This window comes from Selaginella moellendorffii, unplaced genomic scaffold (genome assembly GCF_000143415.4).
Source record: "Selaginella moellendorffii unplaced genomic scaffold, v1.0 SELMOscaffold_44, whole genome shotgun sequence".
Classification (NCBI taxonomy): Eukaryota; Viridiplantae; Streptophyta; class Lycopodiopsida; order Selaginellales; family Selaginellaceae; genus Selaginella; species Selaginella moellendorffii.
In genome coordinates, this window is record NW_003314305.1 from 1,471,047 (window position 1) to 1,486,735 (window position 15,689).

At 49.4% G+C, this 15,689-nt stretch overlaps 4 protein-coding genes and 2 non-coding genes across 6 annotated transcripts; 2 read left to right on the forward strand and 4 right to left on the reverse strand.

The window, feature by feature from the left end:
- Window positions 1–24: 24 nt before the first annotated feature.
- Window positions 25–1,497, reverse strand: LOC9647825 (equilibrative nucleotide transporter 3). The gene is made up of 6 exons (XM_024685335.1): window positions 1,369–1,497; window positions 1,021–1,093; window positions 794–886; window positions 481–625; window positions 305–419; window positions 25–120 (listed from the first exon to the last, which is right to left on the reverse strand). Exons 1-6 carry the CDS (start codon window positions 1,495–1,497, stop codon window positions 25–27), a joined length of 651 nt encoding a protein of 216 aa, XP_024541103.1.
- Window positions 1,498–3,864: 2,367 nt separating this feature from the next.
- Window positions 3,865–5,373, reverse strand: LOC9648182. The gene has a single exon (XM_024685337.1). The coding sequence runs from the start codon at window positions 5,371–5,373 to the stop codon at window positions 3,865–3,867; it is 1,509 nt and encodes a 502-aa protein (XP_024541105.1).
- Window positions 5,374–11,406: 6,033 nt separating this feature from the next.
- Window positions 11,407–12,747, forward strand: LOC112349997. Its single transcript, XM_024685400.1, has 3 exons — window positions 11,407–11,523; window positions 11,579–11,941; window positions 12,004–12,747. Exons 2-3 carry the CDS (start codon window positions 11,762–11,764, stop codon window positions 12,247–12,249), a joined length of 426 nt encoding a protein of 141 aa, XP_024541168.1. The 5' UTR covers window positions 11,407–11,523; window positions 11,579–11,761; the 3' UTR covers window positions 12,250–12,747.
- Window positions 12,748–12,879: 132 nt separating this feature from the next.
- Window positions 12,880–15,134, reverse strand: LOC9648184 (sulfite exporter TauE/SafE family protein 2). The gene is made up of 4 exons (XM_024685450.1): window positions 14,126–15,134; window positions 13,940–14,059; window positions 13,431–13,583; window positions 12,880–13,357 (listed from the first exon to the last, which is right to left on the reverse strand). The coding sequence occupies exons 1-4, from the start codon at window positions 14,954–14,956 to the stop codon at window positions 13,049–13,051; spliced, it is 1,413 nt and encodes a 470-aa protein (XP_024541218.1). The 5' UTR covers window positions 14,957–15,134; the 3' UTR covers window positions 12,880–13,048.
- TRNAH-GUG lies at window positions 15,071–15,142 on the forward strand. Its single transcript has one exon. It is a non-coding gene; the product is annotated as a tRNA-His (tRNA).
- A 270-nt stretch (window positions 15,143–15,412) lies between these two features.
- Window positions 15,413–15,484, reverse strand: TRNAM-CAU. The gene has a single exon. It is a non-coding gene; the product is annotated as a tRNA-Met (tRNA).
- Window positions 15,485–15,689: the final 205 nt, after the last annotated feature.

The window sequence follows — 15,689 nt, forward strand, 5'->3', positions numbered from 1 at the left end:
AGGTGGTAAAACAACAATATGGTGCTAGATAAGCCACATCCAACTCGCAACCTCACCAACAAAAACGCCACTAAGTAGAGCAAGTACTAGAATGTTCCCAAGAGCACTTTGTTCAGAGACCTGTCTCAGCAAAGGTAAAAACGACTAGATCCGTATTCACTAGTACCTTGTAGCCTTTGGGAGCGTTTACAAACACGCAAACGCTGAAGTGGCCATTCGATGTCCCAAGAAAAAAGCAAAGGACTATTGTCCACCCTTCATACTGGCTTCCAAAGTAAAAAGCAGGAACGAGTGCGAACCTTACGAGGACCAGCCAAAAGAGCATTGTCCTGTTTTTCAGCTTTAAAGAGTTGAGGCATATGAAGTATCGACCAGCCATATCCCCAACATTGAATACTGTAACAAGTGTTACCACATACCTGTAAAAGTTGGCAAGGATTATTCAAGGATTGATTAAAAAGTGATAAAAACAAAAATTACCATGATCTTAGTTGATGTGTTTGGCTATCCTTAGCTAGAATTCCTGGAAATATTGCTAATGTAACCACGTGAATAATGAAGATGTTGAACACATAATCCAGATTGGCTTTAAGGAGTTTGGTGTTGCTTAATCTTGGTTCGGTTTCTATTGCCTCGTTTTGGACCCGTTTTGTAAAACGTCGAAATACAAAGATGTATAGTACCACACAGACCAGCTCAACAATTGCGGAGATAAAGAAGAAAGCAACTGCAGGAATAAAAACATCAAATCGAGAAAGAAATAAAGATAAAGATTCTATTTCCTGACACTTACGAGCTCCTTTTCGTAGTCCGGCTCTATCTTCTGCAAATGAAGCTTTGGTTATTAGCCTCATGCATGATGTAGCAACACCAGAAGCAGCTACACCTGCAGTAAAAGACTGATAATATATTAAGTTATCTGCAGAAAGTAATCACATTTTTCAGATACCTGTAAAAGTCCGGTGTGGGTGTAAGATAGCACCCCGACAACTCCAGCTTCAACACAGCCCCCAGATGTACCAAACAAGGCAGTTCCGATGCATACACCAACGTAGGTTCCAAAGCTCCCGAGACCCGAACAAGCTAGATCCAGCTGAAAGAAACAACAATTTTAACGGTTTATCCTCCACTATACGATGGTCCAAACTTACCACCGGGATGAAGAGCGAGACGAAAAAGAAGAGCCAAAATCCACATACGACGCGATACTGTGTGATGATCTCTGATTCAAATGCAGTCAAAACTCCCACCACAACCATCGAAATCGGCTGATAAACAAGCGGAAGAACTCTGGATGGATAGTAATCCTGCAAAACACAGGCATATATAGAATCACAAAGAGACAAGTTACTTGTCTCTTTGTCATACCGAGAAGACTTGTAAATAATAATCCATAGCAGACAGCATGCTGTTCCATGTCAGGACAGCACCCACTCCCAAAATCCAGCACGTTAAATGCCCCAGTAGCGTCGCTCTTGCTCCAGTAGTGGGCTCCATTCACCTCGGAACCCTATAGCTTTTCACGATTGGAACAAGGAACAGATAGCGCAAAGGCGAAGCAAATTACCGGCAGTACAATCTCCTGATCAAACGAAGCAAAACCATTGCAAACCAGCCACCATTTCCTTAAAAGCACCAGAAAGAACAAGCATTTCTACCTCGAGATCCAGCAGCAATGGCAGACCGGCAATCACAACTGCTATGTCCCGTTTGGGTTATCCAGCACAAGAATTCCAAGGCCGGAAGAACTCCGTAAGTCATGCTTCCTGTGCTGGCCCCTCACAACCTTGTTTTCTTTAAAACCTCGGCTAAGATAAGAGTGCATGAGCGCGAAATAAACCGTCTCTAGACCGAGATTTGTTTCTCTTGCTCTGCCTTCAGATCCCGCACGAGGACTGCGCTTCCAAGCACCGCGTGCAAAGTTCACGATCGTACAGAGCAGTAGCGGCCAGCAGTCGTGAAACGAGCAGCGGGGAAGTATCAACCAGTGTCGCCAGGAGCTCTGGAAGAGAAGGAAACAATGTCGGTGATTGTAGGAATGGAGACCTGAGTAATCTGGTTCGAGCCCCTCGAACGCCTGTTTCAGCCGAAAGGTGGCTGGAAAACATCGAGAATCTCATCTCGGCAGAAGGTCTCAGATTGTTTTGTATAAAAATGACACCTACAGCATAGCCACTTGTATCTACAACCATTGTATATAGTTTGTTTAGATCCGCAATATTGCACCTCGGCCTTAAGTCGACAACATGTTGGTGAAGTTACTGACCAGCCTTGCTTCACCAACATGTTCTCAAAATTCTCCAAGTTCACATCGTCAACATCGACCGCTCAGAAGTTGGAGCTGTTCCTGTTTTATTCAATAGCTTACCTCTATACGAGATCAAGGACTCTCTGGATAATGTCCCTTGAAAGTGGATCGCGAACAAGACGACGGCCCTGTTCAAGCAAAAGCTCCGGCTCAAACTGATGCATACGATCTTTTCCTTTTTGGACCGGAATTCCGTAGCTCGCCTATGCTCAACATTGTCAAGTGCCTGTGAACCCACTCATTATTCTTCTGCGACGAGTAAATGGACACTCACTTGATCAGGCCCACGAGAGAAGACTTTACCACGCCGCTGAGGAAGAGTATAAAGCAGCGCCAGATCCGAGCTCAACGCCACCTGGACGTCCGAGTCTATGAGAACGTCCGACCGATGCACAAAGAAGAACGAGATTGAGATTTGATGCCCGGGACTGGGAAGTATCGAAGCGCTGGTATACAAAGGTCCGTAGTCTTTGGAACGGTGGCATTAAGAGACAGTCTGGCTCAAGGAATAGTCGATGTGATCTTGTACTCGAGTGCTGAGAGCTCCTGAATGGAAACAGGGTGTGCGATGATTGAATCTGCAGGAGCTTATTGAAAGTGCTGCAGAAAGAAGAAATGGAGCGCTTGCCGTTCCATGACAACGAAAGCTGTGCAAGGCCAGATATCACGTCACCTTGGAGAGGTCGGCGCGCCAGCCAAGAACGGGAACAACCGGGTGTCCTTCACGGTCCAATCCTCATCGTGTGATACACAAACCATGCACTGGATCAGTTTCTGGAAAAAGTGATGGAGTTAGACAAGAGTTGTTCGTGTTGGCGGGGGATCAAAGAGCAAGATCTTGGATCGTTGCATTCTCACAAATATTCGACCTCTCGTACGAATGTCGCAGGCGTCCACCACTGGAATCCAGACTTTTAAGAGGAATGGAGCTTCAGTATGTAACGAGAGAGATGCTGTGCGACAGCTTTGTTTCAAAATGGGGCTGGAGAAGTGAAGCATCACTGTGGCACTTGCGAAGAAGTCCGAGAAACCAATCCTTTCTATGTCGACCTTGCAAAAGCGTGTGAGAACCCGATTGAGGAGGATGCAGACACAGATTCTGGATCGGAGATGGAAGAAAAAGAGGAACCAAAAGCAGAGAGGCTTAGTTTCCAGAAATGCGAAGTGTGAATTGACCCGCTGATCGCTGCTCCACCAGGTCGCCAGGTAGCCGATCTCGGCAAGCTCAAGGTCGTGAAGGCCAAGTCAAGATTTCCGCGTCGGCAATGCGGCCATAGCTGCGCCAGTCGCTGAAGGTAAACCCTAGCTGCACGAAAATTGATCCTCAAGAGTTTGAGTTGAGTGAGTTGCACTTTTACGTTTGAATGTTAAAGTTGCATTTTGTTGCACGAAGACACGTGGCATATCCTGCAAGTGATCACGATCACCAGCAGCACTCTTCCGGGCGAAGTTGCAGTAGTTCACACAATCACGCAATGCAGGCTACCATCAGGAATACTAAACTAGATGGTTTTATTTAGTAGTAGATTGTATTTCAATACAGTTCTTCTGACTGACTAATTATTTGCAAGTTGAGCTCCCAGATGTCGGGCTAAAGCCACAATCGTCAAGGTGGGATTCCAAGAGCCACATTGGATTGGCAGGATAGCATTACCTGTCAGGAATACATTGTTGGTGCCTTTGAGTTGGTAGTTGATATCCACACTTTGTTCAATTGGCATTGTGGAGCTTTCGTTTATGATGATGGAACTCCGAACGTCTCCGGGAAGTGTTTTCTTCCATTTGTTGCATGAAGAATCCCAGAAGTCAATTCTACCTTGAGGAGATAAGGCTCTCAAAACATCTTGCATTGCGTCCTCCATCCTGGTTTTAACGGCTTGATCTGCTTTGGATTCCTTCACGTGAATCTTGATGTTATCACAATTGAGGTGGTCTCCGTTGGTCCTTTCAACCCCTGATTCTGTGTTCTCCCCGAATTCTCCAATCCCAATACAAACCAAGATAACAAACCCTTCTTTAGATGATTGCATTTGTTCTTCTGTTGGATTTGCCACTAGATCTGGTGCAAGTCTAGTGGCTGTTGCTTTATTTTTTCCTGGGTCTGGGTTATCCATTCCTGTCACCTGGATGTGATATTTTTGACCTTCAATGTAAAGGGCAGAAAGCTCCAAATGTTGTGGAGGAGATAATTTATAATCTTCTCTTGGAACGCGAGCAACAAGGGAGCTAATAAATTGACATACCACAGTTTTGCCGATATGATGAAATGTTGGAAACGAGTTGAGTACTAATGCTGTAGATGGAATAGCCCCCATACATAATACCAATTTGTTGGTATCATAGAGTTTCACTTCTCCTCGACTTGTTTTTAAAGCTGTTGCAGTGCCATTGTTGTTAACAATCTCATAGACCAAACAATTTGTAGCAATCTTGAAATTTTTGTGAGACTTTGCCAGAGACAGTAACGGAGCTGCAGTGCAAAACTTCTTACATAAAGCTCCTCCCATAGCCAATGGTGCAAACATAACCTTTTTGTCGTGTATATTGTCATCCAAAAGATTTTTTAGTACCGCCTGGAGTTCTCCCTTATATACTTCAGATGAACTGACAACTTGGAGTAGATCTTCTGCCGCTTCCAAAAACTCACGAAGACCTTGAGTAAAAGATAATGGCCATGAAGTTGTTGATTCTAGACATGGCTTGGGACACCAGCCACTCCATACTAGCGATTTCCCACCAAAGAATGGGAGAATTCCTCGTAGCAACTCTACTCCTGGACTTTGTTGAAATTGCCATGGGAATGTTTCACATGTCCCCCGCAAGATACTTTTGAAGATTGGATGGAGGTTTTGTACATGATCTGGCAAAAGGAATCCACCACGTTCCAAGAGAAGAATTTTTGCATCTGGACTACGCTGCAACAGCTCAGTGGCAAAGCCCAAAGCACAAAAGCTGCTACCAATTATAATAAATTCATAACCTTCACTTCGAGCTTGCTCCCATTCTTCTTCTCGAACAAAGAATGCATCCTCCAGAACTTTAGAAGCATTAGGATCTGCTGACATTTTGGAACACTCGGATAGAAGAGAGAAAGCTATGTCAGCAATGCAAGCAGGATAGGCTCAGAAGGATGTGATGGAGAAGTGCTTTTATCCTGAGATGCAACAGATGGTTATAACATAATTGTTACTAACATATATGATGGAAAAGTATGTCTATTCTGTTTGGAATACATTCTAGGTAGGTAGGAGGAGTGTATTCACCAGACTCGTCCAAATAAAAGATGGCAAATAGTTGTCAGCAACTTATAAAAAGGTGATAAGTCCTTGTTGCCGACCTATATAAAGTTTCACACCTTGGACGAGGATCACGCAACTCGCGCGGGAGCAGGAGGGAAGCCAACACGCCTGGCGTGGACTTGGAATAACAAAACATACAATTGCAAATTGTACATAGGCATGTCAAGCTGTTGGATTTTTGTTTCAAGCCAACGATGGCGTATAGGAAAAGAAAAGACTCACTAGGACGGACAGGCAGGGCAGAAGAAGATTACGGCTCCTGATCTTGCACCTCCTCCAGGCAGTGAATCCACTCTGGCCATTGCCTCTGGACCGTGGCACCAGGACGCAGTAAAATGTTTAGCGTACCACGGAAAGGACGAGAAACTGAATCGAGGCCAACCTGAATCCAGAAGAATAGGCATTCCTCTCCTAATCATCTTTCATGGCTTCCGCATTTCCCATTCCCAGCAACGACACCATTTCTTTGGAACTTTGGACCAAGCCATGCTTGAGAAACTTTTCAGAGGTATGAGACCTTGAGATGAAATTTTAAGTAAGTGATTTATCTCCCATGGCCATCTTTCCTTTCTCTCTTCTTTGTTTTCCCACTTTTCTTGGGTTGAGTTTTTCAGTATTTTGATTAAGTTTTTCTTACAGGGTTTTCTTTTGTTAAAATAACCGTGACTCCGGCAAAACCTCCATTGGAAGAACAAACTAGAGATTACAAACATCTCACTAAAAACTATTAAGTGGTCTACTTCATGGATATGGTCCCCTGATAACTTAATTAAAAATCACCATAACGAGAGATGGCAACGTTGCCTTGCACTGGAATGTGATGAGATCCTCCAATCACTGCAGTGCAATCCGGACACCTCGACTGCTCCATTGGACGGCCACACTCTCCGACCACATAGATGTGACCATTCGGGCATTTGTACCACGTACCTCCAACGCTCCCAAGCGCGGCTCTCAATTCCACCGCTTCAATCTCCACACTTCTCTTCATCTTCTCGGCCTCACTCTTAATCCTCACTGCGTTCTCGTTCCCGGGATCGTGCCCTAGCACCGCCTCACAGATCGCCACCGCAGCCGCAAACTTTTGCAGATTTGTGAGCGCCAGAGCCCACTGCACCATCGCCTGGATCGCGAGCTCCACACCGGCGTTTGCGACGAGATCACTGGGTGAAACGTTGCTTGGAAGAGGAGTGTAGCTGCTCGAGCTCGAGGTGTCTGATCGAATTGTCGAGATCTCGGACGAGAGTGGGCTCGACTGGACGATCAATCTCAGATGGTCGATTGCTTTCTCGAAGTCTTTGGCCTGGCAATACGCTGTTCCAATCCCAAGGTGGGCCTGGAAGAGCCCCGACTCGACCTGGATCGCCTCGGTGAAGAGTTCTATGGCCGCCGAGTGATTCTTCTTCCCGAGGTGCTGGAATCCCTGGTTTGTCTTGTAATTCGCCATCACTCTCCTCTTGACTTGCTCGATCTCTTGGAGCTTTGCTTTGACGATGTTTGCGTAGCGGTGAGTTCTCCGGATTGGAGTCTTGCATAGCGGGCTGGGGAAAGAACACGATCAACCAAGAAATCTAGCATGGATCAGACTCTTCTTACGTACCAGGACTTGAGAAGGATCGCCGATTGATTGTCGTCAGACTCCATCCATCGATCCAAAGTCGACACTTCAAACAAATGGCCGCAATCTTGGAGCTGGATGAATCGATCAGATCTATCGCTCTCCCCCAAACTTGTGAGCGAGATTGGATCTCGAGTTTCTGGATCGCAAATCCGGCACTTCGTCGGGCAAGGCTCGCCGCAAAGCCCAATGCATCGGTGGCGACACGTGGAAAGCCGCCTCCTACATGGCATGTCGCACCGTCCGCGCTGGCATGTTTCGTGGCACTTTAGCTCGCACTTGAGGTGGCGGCATCTCCAGGAGCATCTTTCCCGACACGGCCGACATGGCTCTCCACAACGCTTGGAGCACTGGCTGTGGACGCAGCGCTTGTCGCATGGTCGCCGACAAGGTGGGCAGGGGACCGAGCAACTGTCCTGGCAGAGGTGACCGCAAGGAAGATCCCGACCGCATCTTTGCTGACACGTAATATGCTTTTCTCCACGTTGGCACCGCCCACACGTCCCCTTGCACCGGTGCTGGCAGCCCTCTAGGATGGCGTCACATGACACACTGCATGAGAAGGTGGCGGGGTCGTGGAAGCATCTCATCCGTTCCCCATGTCCACATGGCAGCTCCCTGACCACCGATTCGCAGCATTTGGTCTCACATGGCCTTCCACAGCTGCTCGGGCATGGATGGCCGCAAGGGAGAGGTCTCGGGCAGGGACTCGAGCACGCGACCTCTTCTACCTTGGTCGCGCATGGAATCCTTTGCTCGTGACCACAGCTAGGGTTTATCTTCGCGACGAGGATCTGGCAGGGCCGGCAGGGGCGATCGCCATGGCAGAGGTTGGCGCAGCTATGACCGCATTCTTCTCGGATTTTCTCGCATTGCTTGGGACAGATCACGGCGTCGTGCGATCCCGGATGGCATCGTCTCGGGCAAGCGTGGCCGCATTCGAGCTGGAATTCGCAAGGTCTGTTGCATCCGCCATCGCCGACGAGGCGGAAATCTTGGATCTTCCGGACCGGGGTCTCGGTGTCGGGGTGATTCTGGCAGCGCAGCACCAGTGCATCACCGATCGAGTGCTGCTCCTGGAGGATTTCGAGGATCTTGCGCCAGAGATCGCTCTTCCGGGTCAGTAATTCCGCGTTGCCGAACATGTAGAGGCCCTGGCGAGCTCGCGAGAGAGCTACATTGATCCGGTTGGCGATGTTGAGGAAGCCGATCTTTCCAGCGCTTTCTTTGTCCGGGATTATGTTGCTCCTCACCAGCGAGAGAAGGATTATCGTGTTCTCCTCGCCTTGGAACTCGTCCACACTGGACACTCGCGGCAAACTTCCATCAGCTCCAGGAACATCTATGGAAGATGACGAAGACGATGATCCACGATTTCTCCACGAAGGACTATCTGACGACGATGATGATCCACGATTTCTCCACGAAGGACCATCTATGGCGGATGACGAGGAAGGACGATCTGAAGTTGCTCCTCGAATGCTCGAAGAAGTAGCGCCAGATCGAAAGAAGCTGTGCTCCGCCAACCTCCGCTGGATCTCCTTGACTTGTCCCTTATACATGGCGAGGATGGTCACGTCCTTGGCATCGTAGCAGGCTTGGTTGAGAAGATAGACACAGAGCTCCACCACGAGTCCGGCTTCAATGGGATTGATCTTGGTCGCGCCATCTTCTTCGTCGCCGCAATCCTGCTGCTCGAGAGCTTTGTGATCCAGGAAGAACAAGCTCGACTTCATGCCTTTGATATCCTCGTACTCGGAAGCTCTGGCATGGTCCTTCAAGCTGGGATAGATGGTGCCAGAGATGAGCTTGGAGATGCAAGGCTTCATCCTTCGCTGGGTTTGGAGCATTACGTGCTGGATTCCATTCTTCACCATCCGCTCGAAGAGAGAGACCTCGAGTTTGTGCTTGGTGGCGAGCTTGTAAGTCGCCACAGAAGGACGGAGCTGCAAGTGATCCCCGATGAGAATAAGTTGGCGAGTGTGCTGCGTGAGGCATGCAAGTACGTGACTCTCGAGCACCTCAGCCGCTTCTTCGACGATGACAATCTCTGGCTGGAGAACGGCCAGCATCTCGTTCAATCGAGCAGCCCCGGTCGTCGTCATTCCCACAACTTTGGATTTTCTCAGTATCGAGAGCTGGATTTCTCGCTGGGCTTCCTCGTTCGCCTTGCAAGCGGCGAGGTAGTTAAGGGTGTGCCGGGCAAGTTGGCGGCGAGCTTCGGTGTGGATCTTCAGGAGCCAGTACTGATGAAGCCTTCGTCTTTCTCTCACGGGAAGGCTCCACAGGTCGGGGTCGTCAACAAAGACATCCAGTGGGATTTCTTCTTGGATTTGGTTGGAGGAACTGGCTGCGTCGAAAGAAGCAGCAGGGACAGATTGGTCTTCATCTACCTCCACAACCTTGCGCTTGCCGCGATCCGCCTGCTGATCCGGTGGAGCAGCGATCGTCTCGACAATCGGAGCTTCAGGGTTGGTATCGTCCCTTACTTCGCATTTTTTCTGGAAAGTCTCAGCTAGCCAGCCTCGGATCCTCGCACTAAGCGCACTGCCTGCTTCGTCACTTTCTGCTTTTGGTTCCTCTTCTTCTTCCATCTCCGATCCAGTATCTGTTTCTGCCTCCTCCTCACTTGAGCTCTCATAAACATTCCCATGGTCAGCTGGCTCTTGATCCTCGTCCTCGAGGAGATCAAAACGATTGTAGTTCTTCTTGTCCTTCAGTGTCACGGACTTCTTCTCAAGTGCCACAGTCTTTCTCTGGATGCTTTCCCCCTCCAGCCAAGCCTTCACCCCTCCAGGTCCATTTTCAAACAAAGCTTTTGACTGTTCATACGTCGCGATCTCAAGAAGCCGCTCTCTCGTCACGTACTGAAGCTCCATTTGCCTCTTGCAGTTTTCGATGGCCTCTTCGAAAGTTTCCATTCCACTGGCGGAAGCCATGGACATTCGTACCAGAGGTGGGCTCAACTTACAGTCCTTTCGAATATTTGCGAGAAGGCAACGATCCACGGTCTTGCTTTTTGATCCCGCGCCAACACGAACAACTCTGGTCTCGAACTCCATCACTTTCTCCAGGAACTGATCCAGTGCATGGTTTGTGTAGCAGACAATGAGGATTGGACCGTGAAGGACACCAGGTTGTTCCTGTTCTTGACCTTTCCAAGGTGACGTGATATCTGGCCTTGCACAGCTTTCGCTGAAAAGATTTGCTAGCAGTGCTCGCACGATCAGGAGGCCAACGAAAGTTTTGCCAGTGCCGGGAGGTCCTTGAATGAGTGCGAGTCTCTTCGTCAAGGCATGTTTGATCGCTGCTTTCTGGCTCGCATCCAAGGTACAAGACGGCCAATCCGGCCACTCCTGAAGTATGTGAAATCTGGATCGACCGAGTTCTTCTTTCATTTCAGGAAACGTAGCCTCGAAGTCGTAGAAGTCTCCTCCAGCTCGGTGCACCAAGTATGACGGTGGCTTTACCTCTTGATCCAGCGCGACAAGGTTGTCATTGAACGGTAAGCACTCCATTTCTTCTTTCTGCAGCACCTTCAAAACGTGGCAATAAGCTCCAAAGTATGCTCCTGTAGATTCGATCATCGTATACGCTGTTTCCTGGAGCTCAGCACCATCGAGTAAGATCACGTCGACAAGTCCTTGAGCCAGCTTGTCTCTCGATGCTACCGTTCCAAAGACTACCGACCTCTGGAAGTTGTCGGGACTGAAGCATACCAGCGCTTCGAACATGAGACGCTTCGAGTTTTTCCAGTCCTCGTCAACCATTCTTCGTCGCCGCGTTCCTCGAATATCGAATCTCACTCTCGTTGCAATGCCTTCTCGGACGAGAACCACCTGTATCGGTCGGACGTTCTCATAGACTCGGACGTCCAGGCGGCCTTTCGCTCCGTTTTGGTGCTGCTTTATACCGTTCCTCAGCGGCTCGATGAAGTCTTCTCTCGTGAGCCTGAAGTGAGTTTCTAGATACTCCGTCGCGGAAGAATAACGAGTGTCTGTCTTGTTCACAGGCACTTCTGATGGAGCGACAATGTTGAGCAGCTCTGGGTTGGTGGGGATGATAGGCGAGCTGCGGAACTCCGATCCCTGCAAGGCACAAGGAGAAAGATCAGTACTTCTCTTCGAGACAACAAGGTCTTAAAAGACTTGCCTGTAAGCACGCATCCGGGTTTGCTGCCGTGAGTTTGAGCCGGAGCCTTTGCTTGTGTTCTAACAGGGCCGTCGTCTTGTTTGCGAGCTCCACTTTCAACGGACATTCGGGAACAAGATCCAGAGAATCCTTGATCTCGTGCAGAGGTACGTGCTTCCAGCCATCGAGAGTTCGTTGCTGAATCTCTTCTGCCAAAAGCAGGAACGGCTCCAGCTTCTGTGCGGTCGGGGGTGTGAGATTGTTGATGTGAACCTGGAGATCTTTGAGGAAGCTCGATCCAAGCAGCGAACCGAAGATCAAGTTGGTGTTGTGCTTGAGCATGCTGCACCGGAATCCTTCCTTGGTCAGCAACTTCACCAGCATGTTTGCCGACTTGAGGCCGAGATGCGGACTCGAGAGAACGTTTTGAAGCGCTTGGAGTCCTTTCGCCGAGCTGAGATACTCGATGTTGTCGGCCGAGTGCTGTTCAAGCTGCGTGATCAGCCACCTTTCGATGTGAGGCCCCGAAGCAAAGGTGGTGCTTGTGGCGTTCGAGGAGCTCGAGCCGTGCGAGAACCTACACAGGTGTCCATTTCTACAATGCCCTTGCTGAAAGTAGTGACATTGTTTCCTTTCTTCTCTTCCAGAGCTCCTGGACGGTGGTTGATACTTTCCCACTGCTGCTGGCTGCTGCTCTACGGTCACTCTTCCAGAGCTCCTGGCCGGTGGTTGATACTTCCCCGCTGCTGGTTTCGGAATGGCTGGCTGCTGCTGCTGCTCTACGATCACGAACTTTGGCATGCGGCGCTTGGAAGCGCAGTCCTCGAGCACGAGAGCCAACTCCAGATCCGATGGAACGGCGACGAGCTCCTTGGTGTCGTCCTCGAACATGACGGCGGCCGGGGTTTGCAGCCTGTCAAACGTTTCTCTCGCGACTGTGAGAAGCTCCGCGAGGCTTTGGTGCTCGGCGAAGCGGACGAGTCGAGTGGTTTCATGGTACCGCAGCTTCACCAGGCGATTGGACGCGACCTCCTGCTGGGATGGAAAGTGGTCATCGAGGCAGCAAAGCTGGCAGCAAACTTTACCTCTGGAGCGCTGGTTGACGACGATGATCCATCTCCAGCTACCAGAGCACTAAGATTCAACGGAAGAACAACACAGCCATGGCGCTTCCTCGTCTCTCTCGCCATCGCAGCGATGGGGAGTGAGAGAGCTTGGTTGATCTCAATACGTTGGTCTCGATCGTGGTTCTTTGTTTCGCGCTGAGGTGGCTAGCAGTCTTGCATCAATGGGAGAGACTAGACGTGCATTCTTATGATTTAGCTATAGATGCCAACCTTGTAAGCGGGAGATTCGACTGTGAAAGTGAAAGCTACCGTGGTTTCACGAAATGTAGCCTCAGGGATGACGTGTCACAGCTAGGTCCTACGTGGCAATCAGTGCTCAAGTAAGTATAAACCAATACTATGATTAGATTTTATGAGAAAACCATACCTTTAAATTAGTATTGTTTGAGTCGGTAATGAACTATAGATGAAAATGACAATTTATTAGTTAACAAAACCGCGCGTCCAACGAGGCGTTGAACCATTGATAGATTTTCTTGGATGACAAAAAGAGTGATTTTCGCGACGCTCGTCGCTATCCAATCTATCCGTCTGTCTAGACATCTATATACTATACATGCTTTCCTCAACACGGTGATCTAAATCCCATGTAGTCACCCCGCTCATACTGCTTCCACACGTCCATCCCCCCAAAACCAGCCATGAGAAGCGCGCTCAAGCCCATGACACTGGTCACCAAGAACACGATGATGGACGCGCGGCCATACCTCTGGATGGCTCTTTGCACCACCAAAAGCCCCACCAGCGAGAAGACGAAGCAAATCCCCGAGAACCACAGCGCAAACTCCACCGGGATCCTTCCCATGAGCCAGTACTGTGCCACCGACAGGGACGACGAGAAGAACACCATGAACGCGCTCGTTGCAGCCGTCACCTGGTAAGGAGAACGAAGAGTGAAGCTCCATCACGATGGAGGAGGAGCGATGAAACGAGGAGAGTAACGTTACCTGAGGCGGCATTCCCATCTCCAGAAGAATGGGACTGATGAGCATCCCGCCGCCGATTCCCAGCAAGCCACCCAAAATCCCCGCTAGCAATGCCATTAGTGGAAGCGTGAGGTGTGCCCTGTTGGATCGCGACGAGTTCCACTTGCTCGGGTTCTGGATAGATATACGCAAATAACGAAGTCATGAAAAGCCAAGAACAGTATCATAGTTTGCATGGAAAAAGCTGCGAACGAAATCAAAGCTTGTGTAATGACGAGAGAAATGGAAAGGCGCGCAGTGGAGAGATTCGGGCAGCCGAGAAAGCATTCAGGACAAAAGAGAAACAATAAACCAATCAACCAACATTTGTCCTAGAAAAGTTCCAGCAACAAACAAACTCTTAGCACTCGAGACAAGGAACTTCACGTCCGATTGACACGACTACTGACACAAGGCACAGATAACCGGAAGATTTGTGATCTTCTACCAGGAAGACGATAAAAATGAATGAATTGGAGATGAGAGCTTACCTTTACAGTGGACACGGTGGTTTCCCGGATCGTCCAAACCGTGAAAAGGAGCGTGAGAGGGAGCTGCGATCCCGTGATAAGCCAGTATCCCAAGCCACATTCGTCCAAATGGAAGTATCCCTGAGTCAAAATCTAGCTCTTAAGACGAGAGAATCGAGAAAGAGAGAGAAAAAGAAAGGACCTTACCTCGCTTGTCTTGCTGCCTCGCAAGAGCTGCACGGCGAAGAAGAAGAGCCAGACGAGCAGCAATCCCGCGAGCTTGAGAGCTGGAAACCCTACGGAGCAGCACCCGAGCTTCTCTGAATCGGGAGCTCCCTCCTCTGGCGGATCCATGGCGGCAGCGGCGGCGCGGGGACGACGATGGGGAATTTCGGCGGAATCGAGAAGCGGAGCCTCGGCATCGTGATATTTCGCGCTCTTGCCCTCTCCATCGCTGGAATTGGAGCCGGATTCGGCCTTCCAGAGGCGAAATCCGCAGTTGAAGCTCCGGAATGTGACGAACGCGAGCGTGATCGTGAGGAGGAGCGTGATGAGCCAGCCCGGGAACATGAGATTGCAAAGAACGCCCAGGCTGATCCCCAGGAGCATGTTTGGCTGCATGAGGAGCGCGGCATCGAAATCTATGAGCGGCCGCTCGTCGTCGAAGGGATCCCGCTGGAAGGCGCTCCACATCATGTTGGCGATCATGCCGCCGAAGATCATGAAATTGGAGAGCACCGCCGCGGTCCTGGTGTTGAATCGCAGCAACAGATTGAAGAGGGGAACGTAGAGGCCGCCGCCGCCGATCCCTCCCGCGCTGGAGACCGCGGCGCCGATTGCCCCGAGAATGGAGGCGATGATCGTCCTGGCGTCGGTGAAATCGACGAGACGTGCCTCGCTGCCATCGCGAAGCAGATTTGGCGAGAAATTCCGGGGGGAGGAGGAGGAGGATAATCTGCCCGCGGCGGCAGCGATGCACGCGATGAGCGCGAGGGATGCGCCGGCGCCACAGCAGAAACGGTACAGATTGGAGCTCATTACCGCGCCTCTCTTTCTTTCTTCCTCTTTCTCTGTGTTAGCCCTAGAAAGAGTTTTATGATTAGGGCAAGAAACAATTTTGAAAATGCTATTAACCAATATTTAACGAATTGTGTGGCTGTAGTTTAGTGGTAAGAATTCCACGTTGTGGCCGTGGAGACCTGGGCTCGAATCCCAGCAGCCACATCACTCTTTAATTTGTTTTCACTAAAAGCTTGATCGCCTAGGTTAAGAGCCTTGAGCTAGGCCGGCTTATACTTGAAATTTTTAGAGGTCAGTTTATTATTGTATATAATTAAGACTTGAAACTATGAAATAAAGAATATTAAATTTAAAATTATATTAGAAATAATAATTAGTGTGAAAATGTTATGCCCAAAATTAGGCTGCTGCGATTCGAGCCGAGGTTCTCCACACATCTTATTATTTAGTTCAAAACAAAGCAGTTTAAAAATATATCGGAGCCAGGTTTCGATCCTGGGACCTGTGGGTTATGGGCCCACCACGCTTCCGCTGCGCCACTCCGATTCTCTTTTCTCTTATCTTTTTTGGCTTATATTTCAGCGCGCCAGTGTTATTAACTTCGATATCTTAGCAAAAGTTCCTTAAATATTGTGACTTAGCAAAGTAACGCGTTTCTTCGCCCCTCTCTCATTCGCGATGGCGAGAGACACGAAGAAGTGCCACATGTGGCAGTGTTGTTCTTCCTGTGAATCTTAGTGCTCTGGTAGCT